The sequence below is a fragment of the Micromys minutus genome (genome assembly GCF_963924665.1).
Source record: "Micromys minutus genome assembly, chromosome: 7".
Lineage (NCBI taxonomy): Eukaryota > Metazoa > Chordata > Mammalia > Rodentia > Muridae > Micromys > Micromys minutus.
This window is the reverse complement of record NC_137976.1, coordinates 5,825,533-5,849,035: the sequence shown is the minus strand read 5'-3', so window position 1 is coordinate 5,849,035 and position 23,503 is coordinate 5,825,533. Positions and strand designations below refer to the sequence as shown.

The following is a 23,503-nucleotide window of genomic DNA, read 5'->3' as shown; positions in this document are numbered from 1 at the left end:
GTCCTCTATTCAGGCAAGCATGTCACCTCCAGCCCACCCTACACACAATTTTAAAATGGCATTCATACATAATTTCATTTGTAAAATAAAAATAAATACATCTCTTAGAAGACCCAAATCTCTGCTGACTAATACATGTCTTTGACAAGCTGGATGCTAAGAAATCTTGGCTCTCTGGATTGGTAATACTCTTCATCATGGTTGCCGCGTGCACTGAAAAAGGCTCCCTAGAGACGGCTCAGTTTATCCCTCTTGTATAAATAAACTTTGCCACCCAATTGACAAAACACACTTCCCGTCTCCCCAGGTGACCCATCCACCTCCTCCCTGACCGTACAGTCTCCCCCTGGTGACAATATACTTCCAATCTGGCTTCTTGGCTCCCAGCCCACTCTGAGCATCTCATCTGGACCACAGGTTCCCTCCTTTCTTCATGGAGTAACATGTGAAAGGTTTTACTTAAGTTAAGCAGGCTATACCCTTACCGTGTAAAACTTGTACTCTGCCCATTGTAACTAGACACAGAAGTCAGCTGTAGTTGGTCCTGTTTCTCTCTATTCCCTTCTCTCATGACCTGTAAAGCATGTGGCCATCTCTGTCACACTTCTTCGGAGTCACCTGGACTGACACGGGAGAGGTTTCCCTGCCACCTGCCAGAACAGAGCCTTGTTATCGACTCTGTCTTCACAGTAAAAACTTCTTGGAATGAGTAGGTGGCTCTTCTCCCAGATGCTGAGTTCTGCAGGGGCTGGGTCAGCAGCCAGAGTGTCGCCTGTCACAGGATGGGTGCCCTGTGAACCTTTGGTGGGTGAATGAATCAGGGCCCCTTGTAAGCATGGCTTGGTGCCTGCCCTTGGCTCTGGGTTGCAGGCTGGAATGTGGGCTTGGTGTGGTCACAGCCTATAAGCTCTCCTGAGAAGCTGGAAATCCAGTTATTTTTTAATGTGAAATGTTCCAACTCTTAAAACACCAAATAAGCCAAAAACAACATGCCTACAAGGCCACATCCGGGCCACAGGCTGCCTGCCTGTGTGTGTGTGTGTGAGTGTGTGTGTGTGTGTGTGTGTGTGTGTGTGTGTGTGTGTGTGATCTCCACCCTCTGTTCCCAGCTGTGCCTGCAGCCCAGGCTTTGAGGAAGAAGGAAGGCACATTTGGCCTTTACCCTAGACCTGGCAAGGGCTCAGATGGACGAGCAGAGGAGAGCTGAGGGCTGGTTCTCATCAGGGGCCTGTAAAGTGCAGCCCTGTGGTTGGTGTCCCAGAGCATCTGGCTTTCCAGATTGATTTGTGTATTTTCTATGCATGTGAGTTGAAGTCTGGCAGGGCCACATGCTTTAGATTCAGCACACCCCTCTGCAAGCCCACGCTTTGCTGGGGATGAGATAGCCTGTCAGGCACATAGTGGTCATGGACCAGTCTGGCTTCTACAACAGCTCAGACAGGCTTCAGCATTCAAAGACTGGGAAGAAAATGTTTCTCAAACTTTCTAAACCATCGCCATTGTCTTTGGCACAAACACATAAACAGCATCAAACAGTAATGAATAACAGTAAAACCCGGCTACAATTTTGGCTGCCAAATGACAAGATATTTATTTTTCTGAATTTCTTCTAAGTCCTGATGCCTAAGAAAAAAAATTTAAACTAGCCTTTGGCCTCCTTCCCCTTAACTTTATAGCAAGGGTCTTTTCCCATGTGGCCAAGAAGGCACCAACACTGCCTACCATCTTGCTTAGAGGATTCCATATTGCGAGGGTTTTGCTGCTTCTGAGTTTCAGAATACGTTTTGTAGGCAAGTGTGAGCTGGTAGTTGTTTATGGGCCATTTCTTTGGAATAAATTCCCACATGTTTTATATCAGAAGTAAATGGGGCCTGTTTATATCCTCAGATATGTATAAACTTCTCAGTTTGTACGTACAAGCACGTGCGTACCAATTCGCATTTATTAGTGAGGCACAGGCTCTGGGTTGCCCTGCAACTTTGGCTGTCCGGTGTTCCATTTTCCTGAAGGCTTTCATAATATCGCTTTAATTTGCCTTTGATGGCTGATGGATGTATATACAATATATATACAATGTGCACATTGTACTGGTATACGTTGTCTCTAGCTTTTCTCCCCATTCGCTCCCTGCTGGAGTTTTGGTTGATTGACTGAGCTCATATTTTTTTAAGCTCTTAGCAGAGCAGAGAGTAACCTTGAATGGTTTTCCTTCTATAAACATCCTGCACTCTTATAGCAGGACTTGTAGCTTGGGTTTCCTATATAGAGCTGGCTACCGGCTTCTTTAGCATCGTTTTATTTATTATTTGAAAGGTTCATACCTGGATACAGTACATTCCCCACATCTTACCTATACCATACCACCTCCATTCAACTCCCTGGACCTCCCATCCTATCTCCCTCCCCACTTATCTCTCCTTTAAAAAACCCTCTATTAATAGCCCCGAGTTTTATTAGTGCTGACCACTTTGGGTCTGCCCGTGTCATATGTAGACCAGTTTCACGAGGAGCTGGCTGGGAGACTATGACAGGTAGATTTCAGTATGTGTGTGTGGCACACTTGAAGTCACAAGAGTGATTGTACTGTGCTGTGATTGATATGCACCTCCAGGGATGCCCAGTGCCCGGCTATCAACGGAACACACACTCTCTCTGAGTGAGCACAAGGGGGTGAGGGTGCTCACACCTGCAACTGTGTTCTGGGACCACAGAGAAGATGGTGGCCACTGTGTCCCGTCTGACCAGGCCAAGCACGGAAAGGCGGGGGCCGAGGTGGCCAGCGCTGGTGCACAGTACAGCCTTGTCCAGGGCAGTACGTCACATGACTCTCTGCCTCACGCACACAGGTAGTTGTATTCATTCGGCATAGCACAGAGAAGTTCAACCGGGTATTGCTTGATGCCCAAGTCAATGGCTGGGGCAGGTCAGGGGGCAGGAGCATCCATCCTACTGTATCTATTCAGGGTTAAGCTGGGGCACCCACACTGGAGCCTCTCTTGACTTCAGGGTATAAGGTTGCTGGACACTGACTTTTTCTTCAAACCCCTTAAATTTTCTCCAAAATTCTCTGCAAGGTCTTCCTAACTCTTGCTCACTGCTCGGTCCCAAAGCCACCACCTCAGCCACAGTTCCTGAAAATCTACCCACGCCCCCACTTCCTATTGTTCTGTAATAAGACACCCCACATTTTAATGGGCTTCGATAAAATGCGTATCATCTTGCAGCCTCTGAGGGACAGGAATTCAGGGGCAGCTGAGAGCAGAGTTTCTTGCTTTTGGTGCGGGGAGGTCTCCCGAGGTTACGTCTCTGGTTGGAGGGCTGCGCGCCGAAGGTGGTCAACTGATAGGAGGAAGTTGGCACTGGTGGGGGGAGGTTGGCACTGGTGGGGGGAGGTTGGCACTGGTGGGGGAAGGTTGGCACTGGCTGTTGGTAACAGGAATCAGTTCGTCCTCTCACAGACTCAGGGTGTTTTCGTGAAGTGGCAGCTGGCTTCTCCTGGGAATGAGATGTAAAAGAATTAGAAACCAACCACCTCACCTCTGCCTTACTGTGTAGACCACACTTGGTGCATGCGGGAAGAGGATGTTCCTAGACATAAATTCCTGGAGATAACTGGCTGCAAATTTGAGTGCTATCCAGATGCCCCACCAAGACTCACACACTAAAATCCTTCCTGCCAGTACCTGAGAGTAGAGCCATTACTTACAAATAGTACCTTTAAAGGGTGGCTTAAGTTGATGAGGGGTGGGGGGGTCATTCTAGTGGGCCCTGCACAATCTGATTTGTGCCTTTATAGTAAGAGGAAGTAGGACACAGGCATGTGTGGTGTGACAGCCACGTGAAGACAGACCAGCCAGCCAGAGGCCCCATAGAGCCAACCCTGACAGCACCTCAGTCTTGAACTTCCAATTTCCACAACTTTCAAGAAACAGGCTTCTGGGTATGCGTCTGGGGGTACACTGCTGCTACCCCAGAAAATGAATGTCAAAGAAGGAGGTTACAGCTAATAAGTAACAATGGAAAGTGACATCAAACGGTCCCGTGAGGTGGGATGAAATGAGGTCTGAGTTCTCTGTGTTGAGGGTGGCCCAGCCAAGGCATTTCTGAAAGATTATGAAGTGAGCCAGACCTGTTACCACTAAAATTCATCTGGGTGAGGGAAAGGGACAGCAAGGGGTGAGTTCAATGAGCCATTGCCGGCCCTCTGAGCACCAGTCCAAGCCGTCCTTTAATGTGAGCCGGGAGGGAGCCTTCCCAGAGACCCAGGCACCAGGGTGCGCCTCCACCTCCGTGTGTCATTTCCTGCTATGGTCACATTTTCTGGGTGGGCTCCAGGGATTCTGCTATTTCCTTAATAAGAGCATGAAAAACCACACAACACAATGGGCCTCAAAGGCTGGGCTAAGGCTGTCCCAAGGCCAAGTGTGGGCAGGCCTGGGCTTTTTAGCCAAGATCAAGGTGCCAGGAACTCTCTACTGCCAAGACAGGGCCACTTAAGCACAGCCAGCCCAATTATCTAAATAAACACGGGCTTGCAAGAGTGATTAACTTCAGTCCTAGTGTTAACAATTGCCAAGAAGTAAGAATTCAAATGGTGGAGTATCTTGTTATCACATGTATTGGGGAGGAGGGAGCTTGGCAGCAACAGAGGCAGAACCCGTGTGGGTGGGAAACAACCACCTTTAAAGAAACAACAGAATCCTGGGAATGGTTCAGAGCTCAGCATCAATCACGGTACAGCCCTGAGTCAGCCCTGAATTACCTTGGCCATTTCCTGAGGTCACGGTTAGGATAAAGTCTCTGGAGATGAGATAAAGTCTTCGGGATGGAATAAGTTCTGTCCCTGAAGCATGGAGGGTGTTCAGTCAGTCAGCAGTGGTCCTCATAGCTTAGACTTAGGTGGCTCTTTTCTTTCTTCCATCGGTCTTCAGCGCTGTGTTCAGGATGGACTGAGGATGGAGCTCACTTAGAAGAGGGCTTGCCTAGCATGTGCCAGACTCTGGCTTTGATCCTAGCATTGCATAAACTGGGCATGTTGGTGCATGTCTATAATAACTACTTGGAGAGATGGGAGTAGAAGGGGCAGACATTCAAGGCCATCCTTAGCTACATGTTGAGTTTATGCCAGCCAGGGAAACATGCAACCCTGGCCCAAGAAAACACTAATAACAACTCTTTCCCCCAAATGGTTAGGTGCAGTAAATATAAAATGGTTGGCTTAACCTTTTATCATCCCCCCGAGGTCTCACTCTCCGGATGCCACTCTGGTGTGGAGCCAAGCGTTTGGACTCTGTCACTCGGTCTACAAGCTACACTCTCCACGAGATTCCCTTCCAAGGTGGTTCATTCCGCCTGCCCTGTTGCTTCTGTCCCGGGTGGATACGACCACCCCCGACACAAATGTGACTCTAAAGTCCAATAGCTTTTCATGGTTGTTTTGTATATTAAATTCTCAGTCTACAAACCCTCTACACAATAAGATTATATCCAATAGACAAAGATACAAACTGCCCTTCTATATGAGATAAAAAACCTATAGCATCCCTTAAAATATTCATATCTACCTAATGCCAATTAAGCCCACCTGGATCCAGCTCATCCTTCTTGAGCTCCATCTTGATTTTTCCTTCTTCTCTCCACCCCCTCTTCCTTTTTCCTACCTTTTCTCCGCCTACCTCTCCACTGTCCAATCATATATCACCTTAACATCAACCCACAGTTAGGCATCTATTTCTTCACAACTCTAAGAGAACATAAGCTTTCTAGAACATTATTTTATTGTCAGCAGCCTACAATGGTAACATTTCCCTAAATAATAGCTTGTCAATGTATCACAGTATTCATTCGTTGGATCTTTGACAGGGCAATCTATGACCATGAATTCTCATGCAAAGTCACACATTTGCCTACAAATATTTAGCTCTAAGCAGGTTCATTATGACATTGCTTATTGTGTTAAAAAAAATTGGGGTTAAAAAAAAACCCCTGAGTGTTCCCCTGGATGTTACAGGTAGATGAAAATCAGGGCAACCTTTAAAAAAAAATCGATGAGTCTAAAGAGAGTGCTCAATGGTTAGAGCACATAAGGACTCAAACTAGATTTCCAAGTACCTGATACACCAGTCCCAGGGCCATCCCAACACCTCTGGCCTCCATGGGCACCAGTGTTTACATGCATACACCTACACACTGACCTCCACGTATCCACATACTCAAAAACAAAAGTTTGAAATTAAATAAAGCTTACATTTATCTGTTCCCAAACATATTCATAAAGGGGAAGAGCCATGTACAAAGCCACGTGTGTGTGGCAGCATTGAGGGGACAGGTATTTACATAGAGAAAAGTGGCAAAGGAGAATTCTTTAATTGTTTTATATTTATCCAGTTTAGTTCATGTGCTCAAGTGCTTTGCTTGTGTATTTGCACACATTTGCTTGGTACCTGTGAAGACCGGAAGAAGGCATTCCATCCCTAAAACTGGAGTTATAGATAGTTGTGGGTGCTGGGAACATAACCAGGTCCTCTGAAAAAGTAGCCAGTGCTCTAATCTGCTGATCCGGCCCTCCAGCTTCCTCTCTTGTTTTGAAAAAGGGTCTCCTATAGCTCAGGAATAACAGAAAGTCGTGATCCTCTTGTTCCCACCTCCCAGGTGCTGGCATTGTGAGATGTACCTCCACACTTGGCTCAGAAAGATGTCCTTAAAAATGAACAGGCAGGGAGAGTTTCCTTCCGGACAATTGGGGGATTTGCTGGGGAGTTTTCTCTCCAGTGTTGTTTTATCTGTATTTTAAAATATGAACTCTTGTATAACTTGTAAAAGAAATCTTGTATAACTTGTAAAAGAAATAGTGAGGCTTGTGTACTAAAACCTCTGGTTTCTATGATAAAATTTAAGCCCATACAGACAAAGTCTTCCTTGTGCAGGTAACTTCTGCAGGGATCTTATTTGTCTGTGCCCTCTGGAGAGTCAAGGACTTTACAGTTTAGAGAGGGGAGGTTCTAGCCTTTTGTATATACATGTGAATTGTGGCTTAGAAGAAACAACTTCAAATTTGTAAAATGTGTGTGTGTGTGTGTGTGTGTGTGTGTGTGTGTGATTTGTGTGCAGTACCCAAAAAGACCAGAAAGAGGGTGTCAGGATCTCAATGTGATCAACCAAACTTAGGTGTTTTGGAAGAGTAGTAGAGACTCTTAATTGTTGAGCCATCTCTCCAGCCCCTGAACAATGTTTTTAATCTGAAGATAAAAATAAACCACTAATCTTTGTGCACACAACTCACAAAGCAACAAGAAAGGAGTCTGAAAGAACATGGAGAGGATTGGAGTTATTCCCCAGACAAACGCTCTGTAGTGTCTGGGAAGAGCTAAGTTGTCCCAAGAATAGTTTGAATAATGTTACAGAAACTTTTACATTCCTCCCCCCAAAAAAACCATACCTGCAGACTCTCACCCTTTAAACACTGGCTTCTATTTCAACACAGATTTTATTTTTACATTTGCAGAAGTTTATTTTGTGACCCTGGCCTATAATAACCAAGATTCAGGAGGATAAGGCAGGAGGATTACCAGTTCTAATCTATCTTACCATATAGAGTGAAACCTTGTCTCAACAATGGGATAAACAGAACATGGTAAGAAGGTTACTAAACACGGGGACTTACCCCTCAAAACCTCAGCATTCAGGAGGACTGAGTCAGGATTGCCACAAGTTCAAGGCTAACCTGGGCTACAGAATTACACACTATCTTTTTAAAAGAATGTTGTTTTCATAACACGTTGGGAAGGACCTCCCAATAAGCATGTTGAATAAACTTGGTGTAATATAAGCCAGCGTTTCAATGGTGGCAAACCCTACTTTCCCCTACTAGTCACAGTGGCCTCTGCCGCCATCCCTGTAACCTCATGGCCACAACACCAAAAAGGGAGGAAGAGGAAAGGACTGGAGTCCAGCATCCCCATTGAGGTTACGTCTTCAATGCCTGAAAGAACTTTCTCGAGGCCGGTATACCTCCCAGGGGCGCCAAGCTGAGGAGCAATCCCCTACCGAGGCTGTGGGAGGACATTTAACAACCAGTCTAACACCAGGTGGCCCAATGGCACTGATGGCAACCAGGTCCCCTGGGTTTCAGCTGACAAGCACACTTGCTGTCCAGGTGGGGAAACCGAGGCTTTGCAAGGACACCGGCTCACCTGACGCCATGCTTTAGTCACTACTGTCCCCCTGAGGCTGATGTGTGGGATTTTAACCACGGCAGCTGTGTTAGTCTATGGTTTCAGTTGTAGCCACTGTGCTGTTGACGAGAGAGCAGGAAGGAAGGAGCATAAAGAATGGGAATTTATTCAGCTCTAAGTTGCTGGAGCTCACATCTCAGAGCATGGCTCAGGCCCTGCCATCCGAGGGCTTGCATGTTGTCATAGTGCAGGCCATCACAAGGAGAGACAGAGCCAGCAGCCCTTTAGGTCCTCTTCCATTATTTCTTGTGTGTATATGCATGTGACTGTGTACACGTGTGGGTGCACACGTACATGTGTATGTGAGAAAATACATGTGTGCATGTGTGTATATGGGCCAGAGGACAACCTCGTGTGTGGCTCCTTAGATGCCAGCCACCTTGTTTCTTGAGACAAGGTCTCCCTGGCCAGGAGTTCACTAAGTAGGCAAGGTCGGTGCCGGGAACAACTCAGAAGAGCAGCTCTTAACTGTGGGATTGTGAGTCCTATGAACTCTCTGCCACAGGCTGCAGCCAGGGAGCTGGGCACGGGAAGTTTGACCATGCTGGGCTGTAAGGAAGCCCTGGGACACTGGGTGTGGGAAAGCACTTTCTGAGGTGCAGGATAGCCGGAGGTGGTTGGGGGGGTGTTCCCCGATCTGTGATGAAGTTGGGGTCGCATGGTTCTCAGACTCTCAGACACCCAGGCGCTGCTGGAAGCCACAGAAGAGCTGAGAATGGAGTGAGGGTCTGCGTGCTGGGTCTAGCCCAGGGCTGAGGTTGAAAAGCGGGAGGGGAGCTGCGGGGGTCTGCGTGCTGGGTCTAGCCCAGGGCTGAGGTTGAAAAGTGGGAGGGGAGCTGCGGGGGTCTGCGTGCTGGGTCTAGCCCAGGGTTGAGGTTGAAACGGGGAGGGGAGCTGCGGGGGTCTGCGTGCTGGGTCTAGCCCAGGGCCGAGGTTGAAAAGGGGGAGGGGAGCTGCGGGGGTCTGCGTGCTGGGTCTAGCCCAGGGTTGAGGTTGAAACCGGGAGGGGAGCTGCGGCTGGTCCTGCAGGGATAGTCAGTCCTTGGCTTGTCTGTGGTGGTTGGCTTGAGCTTGGGCTTGGTAGCAGTCTTGGCTGGGAGCTCAGAGAGGCCTTCTATGGAAGATTAGCCAGAGCTCTGTCCGCAAAGGCCTTCTCTGTGGCTCCACATAGTGGATCCTGGTGAAAAGAGGCAGTCCATGGTTTTAAGGCATTTATTGTCGTAGAAAGTGGATGAGTAAAACCGTACCTCAGTTCTCGGGGTGGACCTGAGATTAAATACCTTTTTCAGGAACAAGTGTCTGGGATGGAAAGCTTATTAGCTAAGCCCTCCAGGTCTCTGTGTACCTCACTAAAATGGAGATCTGTCTTGAGCCTACAGGTCCCATTCTTTTCTACATCTACATGTGGAGGGCTTGGGGCATTGTCCTTATGTGACTGTTGGCCACAAATCTATGGGGGGGGGGGCTGTGGCTAGTGACAGGGGCCTAATGCCCGGAAACAGGCAAAGTTCCTACTGTCCCTTCAGGGTCTATGGGGCTTCTAGCCTTAGCTGAACTGGGGGCCACACTAGCTTTCACAGTCCCACAACCCTCCAGCATTTGAACTTCTGGGGGAGCATCAGAGCCTCACATGGCTAATGCATCCAATCTAGCGATGGTATTGTGATCATGTACTAAAGGCAGGTCTTTGAACTCACTAGTTCATTCTCCCACTGTTCACCGGTTGCATACTGGAGCCCTACAATGGGCCAACAATAGGAATTAGGTTGAGGAGGAGAGACATATTCCACATGGAGTGTATGGTCATGTAGAAGGAAGTCTTAAGCAAGGCAGAGATTTCAACGTGCATCGGTCATGAAGTGAATGAGTCTCATCCCATATTCTGCGTATATTATCTGCTCTATATCCATAACCAGTTACCCATCTGCAGAGCCCGGTGTGAGGTAAATATGCAGGTTCTTTGACAAGGTCTTCATCGGAGTTCGCGGATGGTGCCAACAGACCCGTAAGCCAAACTCAGGGCTCCCTAGAGACTAATGGTTACGCTGGCGCAGAGCGTCTTGGGTGATTCAATGAGCCAGATCAGCAGAGCAACCGTCTCTGTTTGATCAGCCCTGTGGACTTATGTATAGCAAGTGCTCTAAGCTGTGTGGGGCCAAGTGCAGACCAGGCTGACGCTCTCCCTGCTCCTTCCCTTCCAGACTGCCTGTCTTACACGGCCTTACAAGTCCTGTCCAGGAGGTGCTATGGGAAGCAGAGATGTAAGGTCCTCGTCGATAATTACCACTTCGGAAGCCCCTGTCTTCCAGGGGTGAAAAAATACCTCACTGTTGCCTACGCCTGTGGTAAGAATCAACCCTCAACCAGCTCTGTGAACACGTGCCTGGTAGGGGAATAGTAGCTATATCCAAACAGGAGTGCGCGACACTTAAATTGTACGTTGTGGGCAGGGCACGGCCAACAAGCACAACCAAGCGGGGGAAGAATGGAGAAAGGTTTACTACAGCGAGTCATTCGCGCCTGCACACAGTCATCTAGGAAAACACCTTGGGGGCGGTCCGCGGTACTGAGCATGCTCAGTTTAAGTTCATAGGGCAGGCAGGAATGGTCGCTGAAACATCCGTAGGTTCTGCTCAGGAGTCCTGGGGTTGACATTTAAAAGGTGAAAACGGTGGAGGAGAACTCCTCTGGGCATGCTCAGTTCATGTCATAAGAGCGGCGGACAGGAAATGGGCACAGCCGGGCACACTTGCAATCCCAGCACCATGCAACTGAGGCAGAAGGATTGCTGGGAATTCAAGGGCTGGCCTGGGCTACATAAAAGTCCTCATCTCAAAAGGACAATGATAATAATGGCGGGCAAGTATATTTTTGGATGTACTCGGCCTCTCTATCCCAGTATGGTTTCAGCTTGAAACCAACGGAATGGGCAGTTTGAGATTCTGGTAACAGGCGCTGGCCCTAAGGGTGCCCGTCCTACTGCGCCGCTGACAGAGCCTGTCAGCTCAGCTGGTTACGGCAGACGTGCCTCGCACACCCCAGACTCTTTCTCTCCATCGTCCTGGTTTATGGCATTCACATCAGATAAGCAGTTAGATTTTCTTTGGTCAAAAGTGTTTTGAGAGCACCTCAGGCAATCAGATTGGCAGTGGGCGAGGAGCGTGGGGATAGTTCAAGCATCCTGGGACAGCGCTGAGGTCACCGAGAACAAACGATTTCTATCTTGCTTCTTACGAAGCCCTGAAATGCACTTGTGCCACGTGAGTTCACAGAAGTATTGTCTGGCTTCTTTCTAGCCCTCCGGTTTCCTCCATGGGCCCCTGGTGACTAGCCCACTGTGCTAACACCTGTCGTATCTACACGCCTTCAGCAGACGTGTCACGTAGCACAGGCTTCCACGTGCTGTTCCCGCGTCTTTAGAAAGTCCAGCTCCACTCGGTTTCTGTGCTCAGGAAGCTACTTATGAGCAAGTCAGCAGCTGTGCACTGGGGACCGTGGTGGTCCAATGTGTAATCTTGACACATTGCTTGCTCTTCTGAAATGCGTACGGAAGTGGAGGGAAAGCGGGACGCTCAACAACCAAGAACCCAATGCCTCCCCTGCCAAATAGCATTCATTAGACTTGGCTCAATTTTATCTCAAGATAAAATTTGCCAGTCAAGCATGCAATCTAGGTTTTTTTTTTAATTTAGTATATCTACCTAATTATGCAACTATTACCATTGCCAGTTTAAGAATATTGCTGTCACCCCAATCCATTAAAAACGTTTTAAAGTCAGGGTCTCATGTGGTCTGGGGTGGCCTTAAAGTTACCGCGTAGTCAAAAAGGACTGTGAACTTTTGATCTTCTGTCTCTACTCTCAGGTGCTAGAAGTACAGGCATGTACTGTTTCACATAGTAAACAGACAGGTTGCTATGGTGACCGATGTCTCACAGCTACATGATCTGGTGGCTTGTTTGACAAAGCTCATCCCAGAATGCCCGTCTGCTCCGAACGGCTCTCTACAATTCTGAATCTATAGTCTCTCAGATTTGTAGAGAGCAGGAGTCTCATCCCCGCACATCTTGAGAATTAGCTGACAGACCGGAAAGAAAAATGCTACTTCCGGCAGGGAAAGCCAACACAGCCCCAGCTTTACTTCTGCCGGGGAATCAGGGATGAGCGAAAGGTTATTGAGCTAGAAAGCATGTGTCCTGATGCTGCTGTGTTCTGGGGTCAATGCTGTGCCTCTCCAGCACCTCCACTGCACCTCTCCAGAAAGCCCCCCTCATCTTGATGGGCACAAAGGCACCAGGGTCTCTCGGATTTGGGGGTTTCATAATTTATGGCTTGTTCTCTGCTTGTTGGTCCTGGGATGTTTCCAGAAGAATTTAGTTAGGTACTCAGAGAAGGAAGGTTTTCTTGTAGCTGGGGTGATTTTCAGGGTCTCTGTGCTGCAGATCTCACTTCGTTTGTCTTGGCTTTACTTGCTCTTTCTGTAGCCACTTCTCCCAGATACCATCTAGGTTGAAACAAAAATAAAAATAAGCAATTTTCTGCAGCTAGAATATTTGGCATCCTCTCCCTTCTCAGCAGTGCGCTTCACCTTCGTAACTTATCTGTCTCCTCTCTAATCTCTGTCTCTCTTTGTGTCTGTGTCTACCTGACTCTGTCTGTCTCTGTCTCTCTCTACCCCTCTGTCTCTCTCTGCCTCTCTGTCTCTCTGTGTCTCTATATGCCTCTCTGTCTCTCTGCATGTCTCTCTGTGTCTCTGTCTGTCCCCATCTCTCTCTGGGTCTCTGGTAGCCCAGGCAAGTGCTGAACCCCTTCCATAGCCAAGGATGACCATGTGAGCCCTAAATGCTGGCTCCTCTGGGTTTATAATGAAGTGATAAGATGGGGGGGGGGGTTCAGAGAAAACGCCAAAGAGAACAGAGCAGGACTGGGCGGGGTTGGAGCTGGTCCTGACTGGTCCGGTTGCTTTACTGCATCTCAGATTTGCTGGGATCCCCCTTAACAGTTTTCTAAGGCTCTCCCAGCCTGAGCTCACCCACTGTGAGACACCTCATGGACTTCAGCACACCGAAAGCTGTGTAACTGCCCCCACATTTTCTCGACCCCTCCCAAGGTTTCCCATGCTCTCCAATGCCCCCACTAATCAATTTCAGTCTCTAGAGTTACCTTTTCTAGGCACTTCATGTTAATAGAATTATGCAATAGATGGGTTTGGTAACTGCCTTCTCCCATGGAACATGTTGTTTTGAGATTCATTCTTGCGTCCTATTGCTAACATTTTCCGTTAGATGTGTGTGCTGTGGTTTATTTACTTTCCTCTTTGTGTGAAGTGGGGTCTTACTGTGTAGCCTCAGCTAGCTTGAAAGTTGAAGCTCTGCTACCTCAGCTCTCCCAGTTTTAAGATCTTTCAAAAGAAAATATTTGTTTTATATTAGATATGTGTGTATAGAATTAAATATATTTGTGCAGAGGTATGTGCATATAGGTGCCTGCAGAGACCAGAGAAGAGAGGTGGGTCCCCAGAGCTGAATGCACAGTTAGAAGCTGCCCATCGTAATGCTGGGAGCAAACTTGGGTCCTCAGCAATGATGCTCTGTGCTATCTCTATAGCCCCAGCTTCTCAAAAAAAAAAAAAAAAAAAGTGCAAATACGTGCCTGGGTTCTCCAGTCTTGGATATTTAATGATCTCATATTACCGTGTGTGTGTGTGTGTGTGTGTGTGTGTGTGTGTGTGTGTGTGCGCGCGCGCGCGCAGTCCTAAATCATCAGAAAGTATTTTGTAAATCTGCATCTACACTGTCCCTTAAATATATATGTTAAATGCAAAGGTGATTTTTTGGAAATATACCATGTTTTAAAAATACTTCTTTTTGGTTTTTAGTTCCCAAGAACATACTCAGGGCGGTTGACCCGGCCATCAATAACCTAAATCCTCCTCTGAAGAAAGATGATGAATACGGTAATTTCCAGGGTTTACTCCCAGAGGTTTCCTTTGAAGTGAGGTCAAATGGGCAGCAAGACCAGAGTGGAGGGGGGAGGCAGAGGTCTGATGCAAGGGGCGTGGCTGGGGCTCCAAACTTGCAGCTGGTGCTTTGTTTCAACAACAACAACAACAAAAGAGAATTAAAATCACAAGTAGAACAAGTTTACCCCCATTTTCTCTCTCTCTCTCTCTCTCTCTCTCTCTCTCTCTCTCTCTCTCTCTCTCCTAAAGGAAAAAAAAATATTAAAAATCCCTCTGAACAACATATCTTCTCAGAAACAACTTGGGTTTTTAGTGGACACAAGGAGCTGCTAAGCTGGGGCCGGAGCTTGCTGACCACGCCACCCCTGCTCAGCCCCTTCCTTCCCACGCAGCTTATATCAGTAGGGACATAGATGTTCTGATTTTATTTATGCGTATATGTGCATGGGTATGGCCGCACGTGGGGGTCTAAGGACAGCCTATGGGGTCCAGTTCTCTGAGTTTACTCTATGGGGAGTGAGCTCTGTCATCAGGGTTAACAGACGCTGCAGAGCCTCCCTGTCAGCCTGAATTTCTTTCTTTCTTTTTTGTTTTAATGACACATAGAACAAATTCAGCCCATGAAGTTCCTGACAGAAACTGCAGAAACCCCATAGAGTACATAAGATGCTAATTTGGGGTGGCAAGGTTTTCTCTTGTGCCATTTTGTTGTATCTCCACCCCCCTGAAAGTAAAGCATAGCTGTCTCCTCTCTAGCTTAGGGGTTGGTTCTAAAACTTTCCCTGCGCCATCCAATCAGCAGGTGTTCAAGCCCCGAGAAGCAGATCGGTATTTGCACAGAACCCACACAGTCCCCCTGTGGGCTTTAATCTCTAGGGGCTCATAGTCCTTAACATCAGTGCCATGCACACTGTCATTGTACTGATAGTTTAAGAAACAGTGACAAGAAAGACATTTGTACACATTCCAATGTCTCCTGAGCAATCTTTCTGCCTGTGGGTGAATCATGGATGTGGGTCTCCCTAACACAGAGGACTGGCTCTGTGCTTTGCTTCCCTGTGTACTTCTTGCTATAGAAAACACAACCCTGGCTCAGTGGTTAGAGCACTGACTGCTCTTCCAGAGGCCCTGAGTTCAAATCTCAGCAACCACATGGTGGCTCACAACCATATGTAATGGGATCTGATGCCCTCTTCTGGTGTGTCTAAAGACAGCTACAGTGTACTTATATATAAAATGAATAATTAAATCTAAAAAAACAAACAAACAAACAAACAAACAAAAAACCATAACACCAAGACATAACAGCCCTTAGCCCAAAGCTAGGGGTGAGGACTAGAAACATCCTCCACATTCTGGTCCACAGCCACCCTAACAGGCTCTGCACCTCAACCTCCTCTGTCTCTCACTTGGCTCTCCACCCTTCAGGGCAACCCCAAGAGCCACATCTTTCTTAGAGGCATCTGCCCTGTGTTATATTCTCAGGACTCCCTGAACTCCAATTCTGCATTTGCTAAATGTCTACAAGGTCCCTCACATCTGAAAGCAGCCCAGCCACACATAGTGTGTGTGTGTGTGTGTGTGTGTGTGTGTGAGAGAGAGAGAGAGAGAGAGAGAGAGAGAGAGAGAGAGAGAGAGATCAGATAATCCTCGCACACCTCCCTCCATAACCCCAGGTCTGTGGAATCTCATGTCCATGGTAAACTGAGGGATTATTTACTCAGACTGACAGAGGCCATTGTTGGGATGGAATAGTGGGTTCTGTTCTGGACGAGGGCACATGAACTATACCCGAAGTTGGAATTGAACTGTTTTGGATCCCTTTAATGATTTGATGTTTTCAGAGATGTTGTCTGCATCAGCTGTTTTTCCTGTCACTGGGACAAAATGGCCTGAGAAAAGCAAAGTCAGAAAGGTGGCGGGACCGTGAGACAGTTAAGAACAAGAGGGCACATAGGAAGTGGGGCCAGGTTACAAACCTCAAGGTCCCCTTTCTCCAGTGAAGGCTCACAACCTCCCAAAGCACATGGCTGGCTGGGAACCAAGTCTTCAGACACATGCGCCCACAGGGACACTTCACATTCAGGCCTCTGCGCTGGGTGTTCTGAGCCTCCTCTAGCTTAGTAATTTCTGTGGCAGACCTGCGTGAACATTGGCGGGGCTTTCAGGACAGATACACAGCTCTGACCAATGAATGGCCTTTGCACATTGCAGGTATAAAATTCAACCCAAGCGGATCGAGGGTTGTACGGAAAGACGGAGTGATCGTCAGCAGCTCTCTGGCTGCGTTTGCTTACATTCGAGGTAGGTGAATGAATGGGTGGGAACTCCCGGATGCTGAGGGGTTTGCCTGGTGCCTGCTAAAGGAATGTGGCTTTAGTTGTACCTGACAACGGTAGCATTGTGACATCCACTACAGGACTGGGAGTCAAGGACAGTTGCAGCCACAAAACCAAGGGACCTACGAGAATAAAGTCGAGTTACTGAGGGTGTCATCTCCGAAGAAGTCCCTTGCAAAGTGGGGATGCTTCCATCAGGCCCGAAAATTCGGATTATTGAATCCTCCCAACAACAGGAACAAAAAAACAAGGCAGCTCATATAGAAGCAGAACAGGTCTTTCCATGGGATGACACAGTGACCTCAGGAGGCCTGTGAGTTCCTCGTTAGTATTTCCAGGGCTGAAGGCTTGCACCAGGCCTGGCCAAGTACAGTCCGCTCTGTGGAGGAATGTACACGGGCCTTGCTACCTTCTGTGTTCCTGAGGACAGATTGTATCGTAGAATGTTGACTGTAGTCTCAACACTGGCTTCCTGCTCCAGGAGGGCTCTGTGGGTCAGCTTTCCTCCGTCATGACTTAATACAAGCCCCAGCTACTCCTGAAGGAAAAAGAGGTGTATTTTGGGTCATAGTTCTGGGGCTCAAGTTCAAGATCCAGTGACTCAATCAAGACAGTGAGGCACTGTGAGGGATTACATTTTGAACCAGAGGAGAAGGAGAGAAGGAAATAGCAGAGTCCCACAATTCCCTTTGTTGCACAGGCCTAAGGACATAAAGACTTCCCATAGACCCCGCCTTTTAAAAGACCACACCATCCCCCAGGGCCACCGCTATCAAACCCAACTCTTAACTTCTGGGTCTTAGGGGAAGGAACACTTACCAAACCATGCAGAGGCCAGAATCTCTGAGGCCTTGGGCAACATGCACTCTGACAGGGTGGATGGATGCTGCTATTCAGGCCTGCTGGGGCTGGGCTTGTGTGGGGTAGAGCTTCCTCAGAGGGAAATTGAGGCTTAGAGAAACACCTTAATACAGGAGCTAGAGAGCCTGGCCCAGCACTCTGTCAACCTGCGCTCCTTCAGTGGGCTTGCCGTATGCTGTATGTATTGTCCTCTTTTGTTCTTACAACCCTTCCCCATTTCCATTCTTGCTGCTCCCAACAACTGCCACAGTTAAAGAACACGAAGATTTGGGTTTTCGAAGTGTGTCCTCAGATTCATAGTCCCTTCAAGTGAAGGACAACGCTGAAGAGAGTCAGAGGTGCTGCTGGCTGAGGGGCAGCCATGCTGGGCCCTTCGCTGTTGGACTCTGTCCTTTCTCAGTTGCCTTGGTCCAACTGTCCACAGTACAGCACTGAAGATGGACGCTTAAGAAACAGTTTTTATTTCCTAACGGTTCTGGGGAGGCTGGAAGTAGATGATATAGAGCTACCTTCTGACTCTTAGATAGCTGCTGCTTGTTGCGTGTGTGTGTGTGTGTGTGTGTGTGTGTGTGTGTGTGTGTGTGAGAGAGAGAGAGAGAGAGAGAGAGAGTGTGTGTGTGTGTGCGTGCAAAGAAAGAAGAGTGTGTGTATTTTTCAAATACCACCAGTCCTATCAGATAAGGACCCTCTGGTGAATACTGCTAACCTTAATTAGCTCCAGAAAGTTCCATCAACAAAGTCATATTAGAGTTTAGGGCACCAGCATGAGTTTGGGGGGGACAGGGTCAGTATAGAGCTGAGGGATGGGGGCTTTGATCTGGACTCTGTGCCTAAGGGAGCTGAGGGTCAGAGGAGTTGAGCTTTTGCCAAGGGCACCACGGACAGCGTCTGGGTCCAGCTTCACGCAGGGCGAAGGGCAGGAAGCTGTCAATCAGCTCTTACAAATAACCGTGTCTTCAGGATTTGAATGACGGGAACCTCTTGCGTTATATAAATGTCCCTTCCTCCAGCCTCTGTGCTGGATGATGCGTCTGGATGATGTGTTTGTCTGTCTCAGGTCCTTAAGGGCAGATGACTGTCATCTTGTTTATCTCTGTCATAGCCCTGTGTCTAGGACAGTTTGGGGCAGACCAGGCTACAGAGAGTAAGTAACGAATGGCTAACTAATAAATGTGAGTTGACAGTATGGCCGTCTTATACCCCGTCTTCATCTGTGATGTATACATTTTATTTATGCACCAGAAAAGATGGCTCAGTGGTTAAAGAGTGTTTGCTGCTCTTGCAAAGGACCTTAGTTCAGTTCTCAGTACCATGTCTGGAGGCTTAACTCTGCCTGTAATTTTAGTTCAGGAGACCTGTGGGTATCTACCAACACACATGCGGTCTACATTCACATGGACGCACATACATGTAAAACATACCAAGCCATGCATGTCAGAGGACAACTTTGTGCGGTTGATTCTCTTCTATAACGGTTTACATAGGTTTGGGGATCAAGTCCGGGTTGTCAGGCTTACGTGGCAAATGCCTCTACTTCCTGAGCCATCTTGGTAGCCGTCTGTAAGCCAGAACAATGCTCCGCCCTTTACTGTTAAGCTTGTCGGGGTATGGTCTGATTTGTTGTGAGACACTCCAGTGTTTTCACTTTAGCAAGTCACAGGAATGTGCAGAAAGCCTTGCTAGGGGACTAGGGCCTAAAGCCTGGCCCCAGGCTCCTGGCACTCTCTGAGAACTGGCTCCAACAGCTCGAGCAGAGAGTAATCTTGGTAAACTGAGGGAAGCCATTCCCTAATCAGCCTACCAAGTGGCTTTGACACATAAATTCAGTCACACTGGTGGGGGACAAGCAGACTGGCGACCCAAGCCAAGGGGCTTGTCCTACGCAGGGAAACTTGGAGGTGGGCAGAAGGGACATGGGGGTGTGCAAGGGTCTCACATAGACAACATCTCCTCTGGTTATCTGCCTGATCAGCAAAAAAGGAAGTGTGTGTGTGTGTGTGTGTGTGTGTGTGTGTGTGTGATGTGGTTGGTGTGTATGTAGTGCAGGCACATTTGTGTGCTGCATTTGTGGTGTGTGGTAGCATGGTGCATGCATATGGTACATGGCAAGGGTGTGTGTACTGTGTATAGGCTAGTGGTACTTGTTTATGACATGGGGGTCTTTTGGGGGTGGTACTGTGTGCTCGTTTGTGCATGTGTGTTTATGTATGTACGTGTGGTTCTGAGGAGACCAGTTTATTAGCTGCTTCAGCAGAAGCCATTGTCCTCTGGCTGAATGACATATTAATTTAGTTTTGTTCTCTAAATAAATTACATGACTCCCCTCCAGCCACCAATTTAGTGTCATATTGTCATCTGGCTTTCGGTGTTTGCCTCATCTGTGCCTACAGGCCTGCCTCTATGACTCAATATTCTGTCACTGCCTCTATTGTTTGGGATTGTGGGGTGTGTGTGTGTGTGTGTGTGTGTGTGTGTCCAGCCTCAGGCAAGCCTAAGAACTTTCGGGGTGTCTTTGGGAATCTGGGACCACGGCCAGAGCAGTCTTGGAGGTTCTAAGACAGGAACTCTAGGATATCCGATGAGCAGTGTGAAGAGATTTTATCGCACATCACAAAGTCGGTCACATGACACTCACAGGGAGGACAATCAGAGAACAGCATAGCCCTGTCACATGGTGGGCTCTGAAGTGTCCCCAGGGTTTGCAGCTCTGACAGAAAGTTCTGCCACACTCCTAGGTGACATCAGAACTGGTTCCAAACACTTTGTGCTTCTTCCTCCCGGAGGACTCTGGCCACAGTCCCCAGACCTGTGCTGGTGGCTTCTGGTGTCTTATCTGGGTGTGACTAAATTTAAACTGGAGCTTATGTTGGCCTCAGTTCTAAAGAGCAAATGGGGCCTAAAGGCCACTGGCCACCTGTCCTGAGGCTCCTGGAGTCGTAATACAGATGGTAAGTCATTCCCTCTCCCCTGTGATGAGCTGAGACTAAATTTAGAATAATAGCAACAAAAACACTGTGAAGATTCTATTCAACCACAGCAAAACAAATGCCTTGTGTTTCAAAAAGACATGACAGAAAGGGGGTCACAACAGTCTGAACTGGTCCAGTTAGTTTAGGAAACAGTTTTGCATAAAGTCTGGGGCAGTGGCTTAAACCCAGGTTCAAGTCAGTGGTGGCTTTGGAAAGTGTCATCACTAAAGATGCCAACTCATCTCTAATGTGCCACCTGCCTACAATCTGGTGACTGTGTGGCAGTGACTTCTTAATGATCAGAAAGTTTTCTTATGAGAGCTGCCCGTCTTCCCCATCCTGGGCCACTGGGTCTCAGTGACAGTCACAAGTTATCCTGGGGCAAGAGGAACCTCTGGGTCTCAGGAATCAAACCAGAAGCCTGGGGGTACAGGAGGAGGGGATGCTGACTGTGGTAGCATGTGATGTGCCCTAAGGATTATGACTCACTTAATTCAACTAATCTACATTCTTTTAAAATGAAGCTGAGGTATGTGGCTCAATGGTAGAGCACTTGTCCAGCAGGTGTGGTATCCTAACATTCAGGCTTCAGCATGGGGAAAAAATATTTAAGAATAAATAAAGAGGTAAAGTAAAAAACTCAGTGTTGTTTTGGAGCAAAACCTTGATCCAGAGCTGGTGGAGTCTGAGGACCCTGTCTACTGCACTCCCTCCCAGGACAGGGATGGGCAGGCTGGGGAACAGGACAACTGTGAGTGCTCTTGGCTCCTCAGACACCTGACGTCTGGAGCTGGCCCTGTCCCCCACACAAATGGCCAGAAAACGATTAAGGCTCTGGCCCCTTGATACGTCACAGGAGGTATCAATTCTAACACATAAAAACCTGAAGGACATAGAAGCTGCATCTGAACTGAGTCAGACTGAGTGTGGACTGGTAGACCTGGCTTTGATCTGCAGGAGAGGGGAGGTATGAGCAGAGGCCCTGGCCTGGGTACCACAGTGTCAAGCATCCATGTCTCTGGATAGCCCATCCCCCACCACTCCCCTCAGTCAAAGTAGCCTCACTCCCCCTGGAAAGGGCGTGTAGCTCAGTGAGAGCACATCCTTTTCATACTTTGACTCTTGATACTGTACTGATAGAAAGACAGAAACTGTTTGTCCTTTCCTCAGCCAAAACAAATGTTAATTCAGACATCTGTGTCTTAAAGAGGGTGGGGTCACCACAAGGCAGGGGCAGTTGAATAGAGCCACTCTAGGGACACATGGGCTGTGGGAAGGATGCTGGCTGGGGAGGTATCCACTTTCAGGAAGATGAAGTGTCAGCCTCCATCTCTCAGATCTCAGCTGTGGGGCAGAGTTCTGAGTTCTGAGACTCCAGGCTAGACCCCTGGGGAAACAGCAGTTGTAAAGACAACAGTCTTCATTGTCTTTCCCAGAATGAAAGACTAGTCAGTGTGCAGGAGGCTCCCAGCAGTTGAGATGTACCGAGAAAATGCTGGAGATGCCACAAGGAGCTCCTGGATCTAGCCCTGCTCTGCCTGGAGAGGCTACTGGTCTCTCTGCAGCTTTCCTTCTATACAGTCTGAACATCTGTAGGTGCGTCCAGTGAACGGCCCCCAGATCAAATCTATAAATAAAGTTTTATTGGGACACAGTCAGGCCTCGTGCAATACATATTTATCAGTGGCTGCTTGTTATAATTTGAATCTGGTTTTGAATGTGTGTTCCCCACTAGTATTGCCATTTTGGGACCTGCCTGGTCCACTGTGATGAAACGGAAGTCTTCAGACCCATGAGCCAAAATTAAGCCTTTGAGACCCTCACGTGTTCTCTTCTCCTCACAGCCCACCCCGAGAGAGCTGCTCTGCTCTTCATGTCCAGTGTCTGCACCGGCCTGCTCCTCACACTGTGTGCCCTGGTCATCAGAGTGTCCTGCACCAAGGACTTCCAGGAGCTGAGGCAGGGGAGGGAGCACCTGGTGCTAGGGAGCGACAAGGCGGAGGAGGACAGTGAGGAGGACATGGAAGAGGAGGACTCCTCGGAGTCCGAGTTTCCTGTGGAATTGTCCAGGTTTTGTAGGACTTCATATCCAGCCTATAGCTCTATAGAAGCCGCTGAGCTGGCAGAAAGGATTGAGCGCAGGGAGCAAATCATTCAGGAAATATGGATGAACAGCGGTCTGGACTCCTCGCTCCCCAGGAACACGGGCCATTTCTACTGAAAGCCAGATGCATCTGGGTGAGATCATACTTTCTGAAGAAGGGAGGATCCAGAATGCGCTGTCTCCCCACCCTCTCCAGTTCTGGCCTTGTACCTTCTGTGAAGGAGAATCTGCCATGTCATCTGAGACTGGTGAAGCCGGAGAGCTGTCAAAGGGACGTCTCACTGTTTACAGAACACCCTGGAATAAATCGGGAGGAAGACGCGGTGTCTTGTACTTGTTTGGAATCATGTCTAGTCATCAATAATTCTATTCAGTGCTGAGGTTCACATTTAGTCAGCACTTAAGGTGCCAGGTGTTGGGTCACCTACATTTGTGACCTGAGTAAACAGGGGGCCACACCATTCATTAAAATTATTCTGATGGGAAGCAGTGGGTGAAAGGTGAACGCTAGCAAGCCTGACCACTCGAGTTCAATTCACAGTGTGGATGTGGGGGGGGGAGCAACTCCTGCAAAGTGTCCCCTAACCTTCTTACACATGTCATGATACAGAGACAAAAACCTAAGCAAAAGGTAATTGTAGTGGTAAATATTTGAAAATGGTGATAGATTCTAGGCACCAGGCTAGGGCTGGCACTCTCTGTCCCTGGCGCGGTGGCCCTCTTGGCTAATCTCTGCCCCCAGCAGTCTCTCCCTGCAGACTCTGCTCACATTCCCAGCATCCACCCCCTGTAGTTGTAAGCACAATTCCCAGTAGCCTGACAAAATAAAAAGTCTAGAAGCTTGTAATTTATCAATCAGATTTATATCAGTAACTCCTCCACAAAACATCCATACAATAAACTCAGAGCCAATTGATATGATTCAAACTGCCCACCTAGATAAGACAGATTATCCATCCATTATAAGATATTCATAACTGCCTGTGGCTGTTTAAAGCCACACAGGGGTGGATCATCTTCTTCCTCCCCATTTTC

At 48.1% G+C, this 23,503-nt stretch overlaps 1 protein-coding gene across 3 annotated transcripts in view; it reads left to right on the top strand.

Annotated features, from left to right (window-relative positions):
* Positions 1-22,774, top strand: part of EVA1C (eva-1 homolog C) — a 75,252-nt gene extending 52,478 nt beyond the window's left edge. For all 3 annotated transcript variants that reach the window (XM_080918870.1, XM_080918869.1, XM_080918871.1), the window contains 4 exons: positions 10,436-10,579; positions 14,112-14,189; positions 16,410-16,499; positions 22,209-22,774. In XM_080918870.1, the coding sequence (XP_080774996.1) occupies positions 10,436-10,579; positions 14,112-14,189; positions 16,410-16,499; positions 22,209-22,585 (689 nt within the window). In that variant the 3' untranslated portion in view covers positions 22,586-22,774. The remainder of the gene's footprint in view (positions 1-10,435; positions 10,580-14,111; positions 14,190-16,409; positions 16,500-22,208) is intronic.
* The last annotated feature ends 729 nt before the right edge of the window (positions 22,775-23,503 follow it).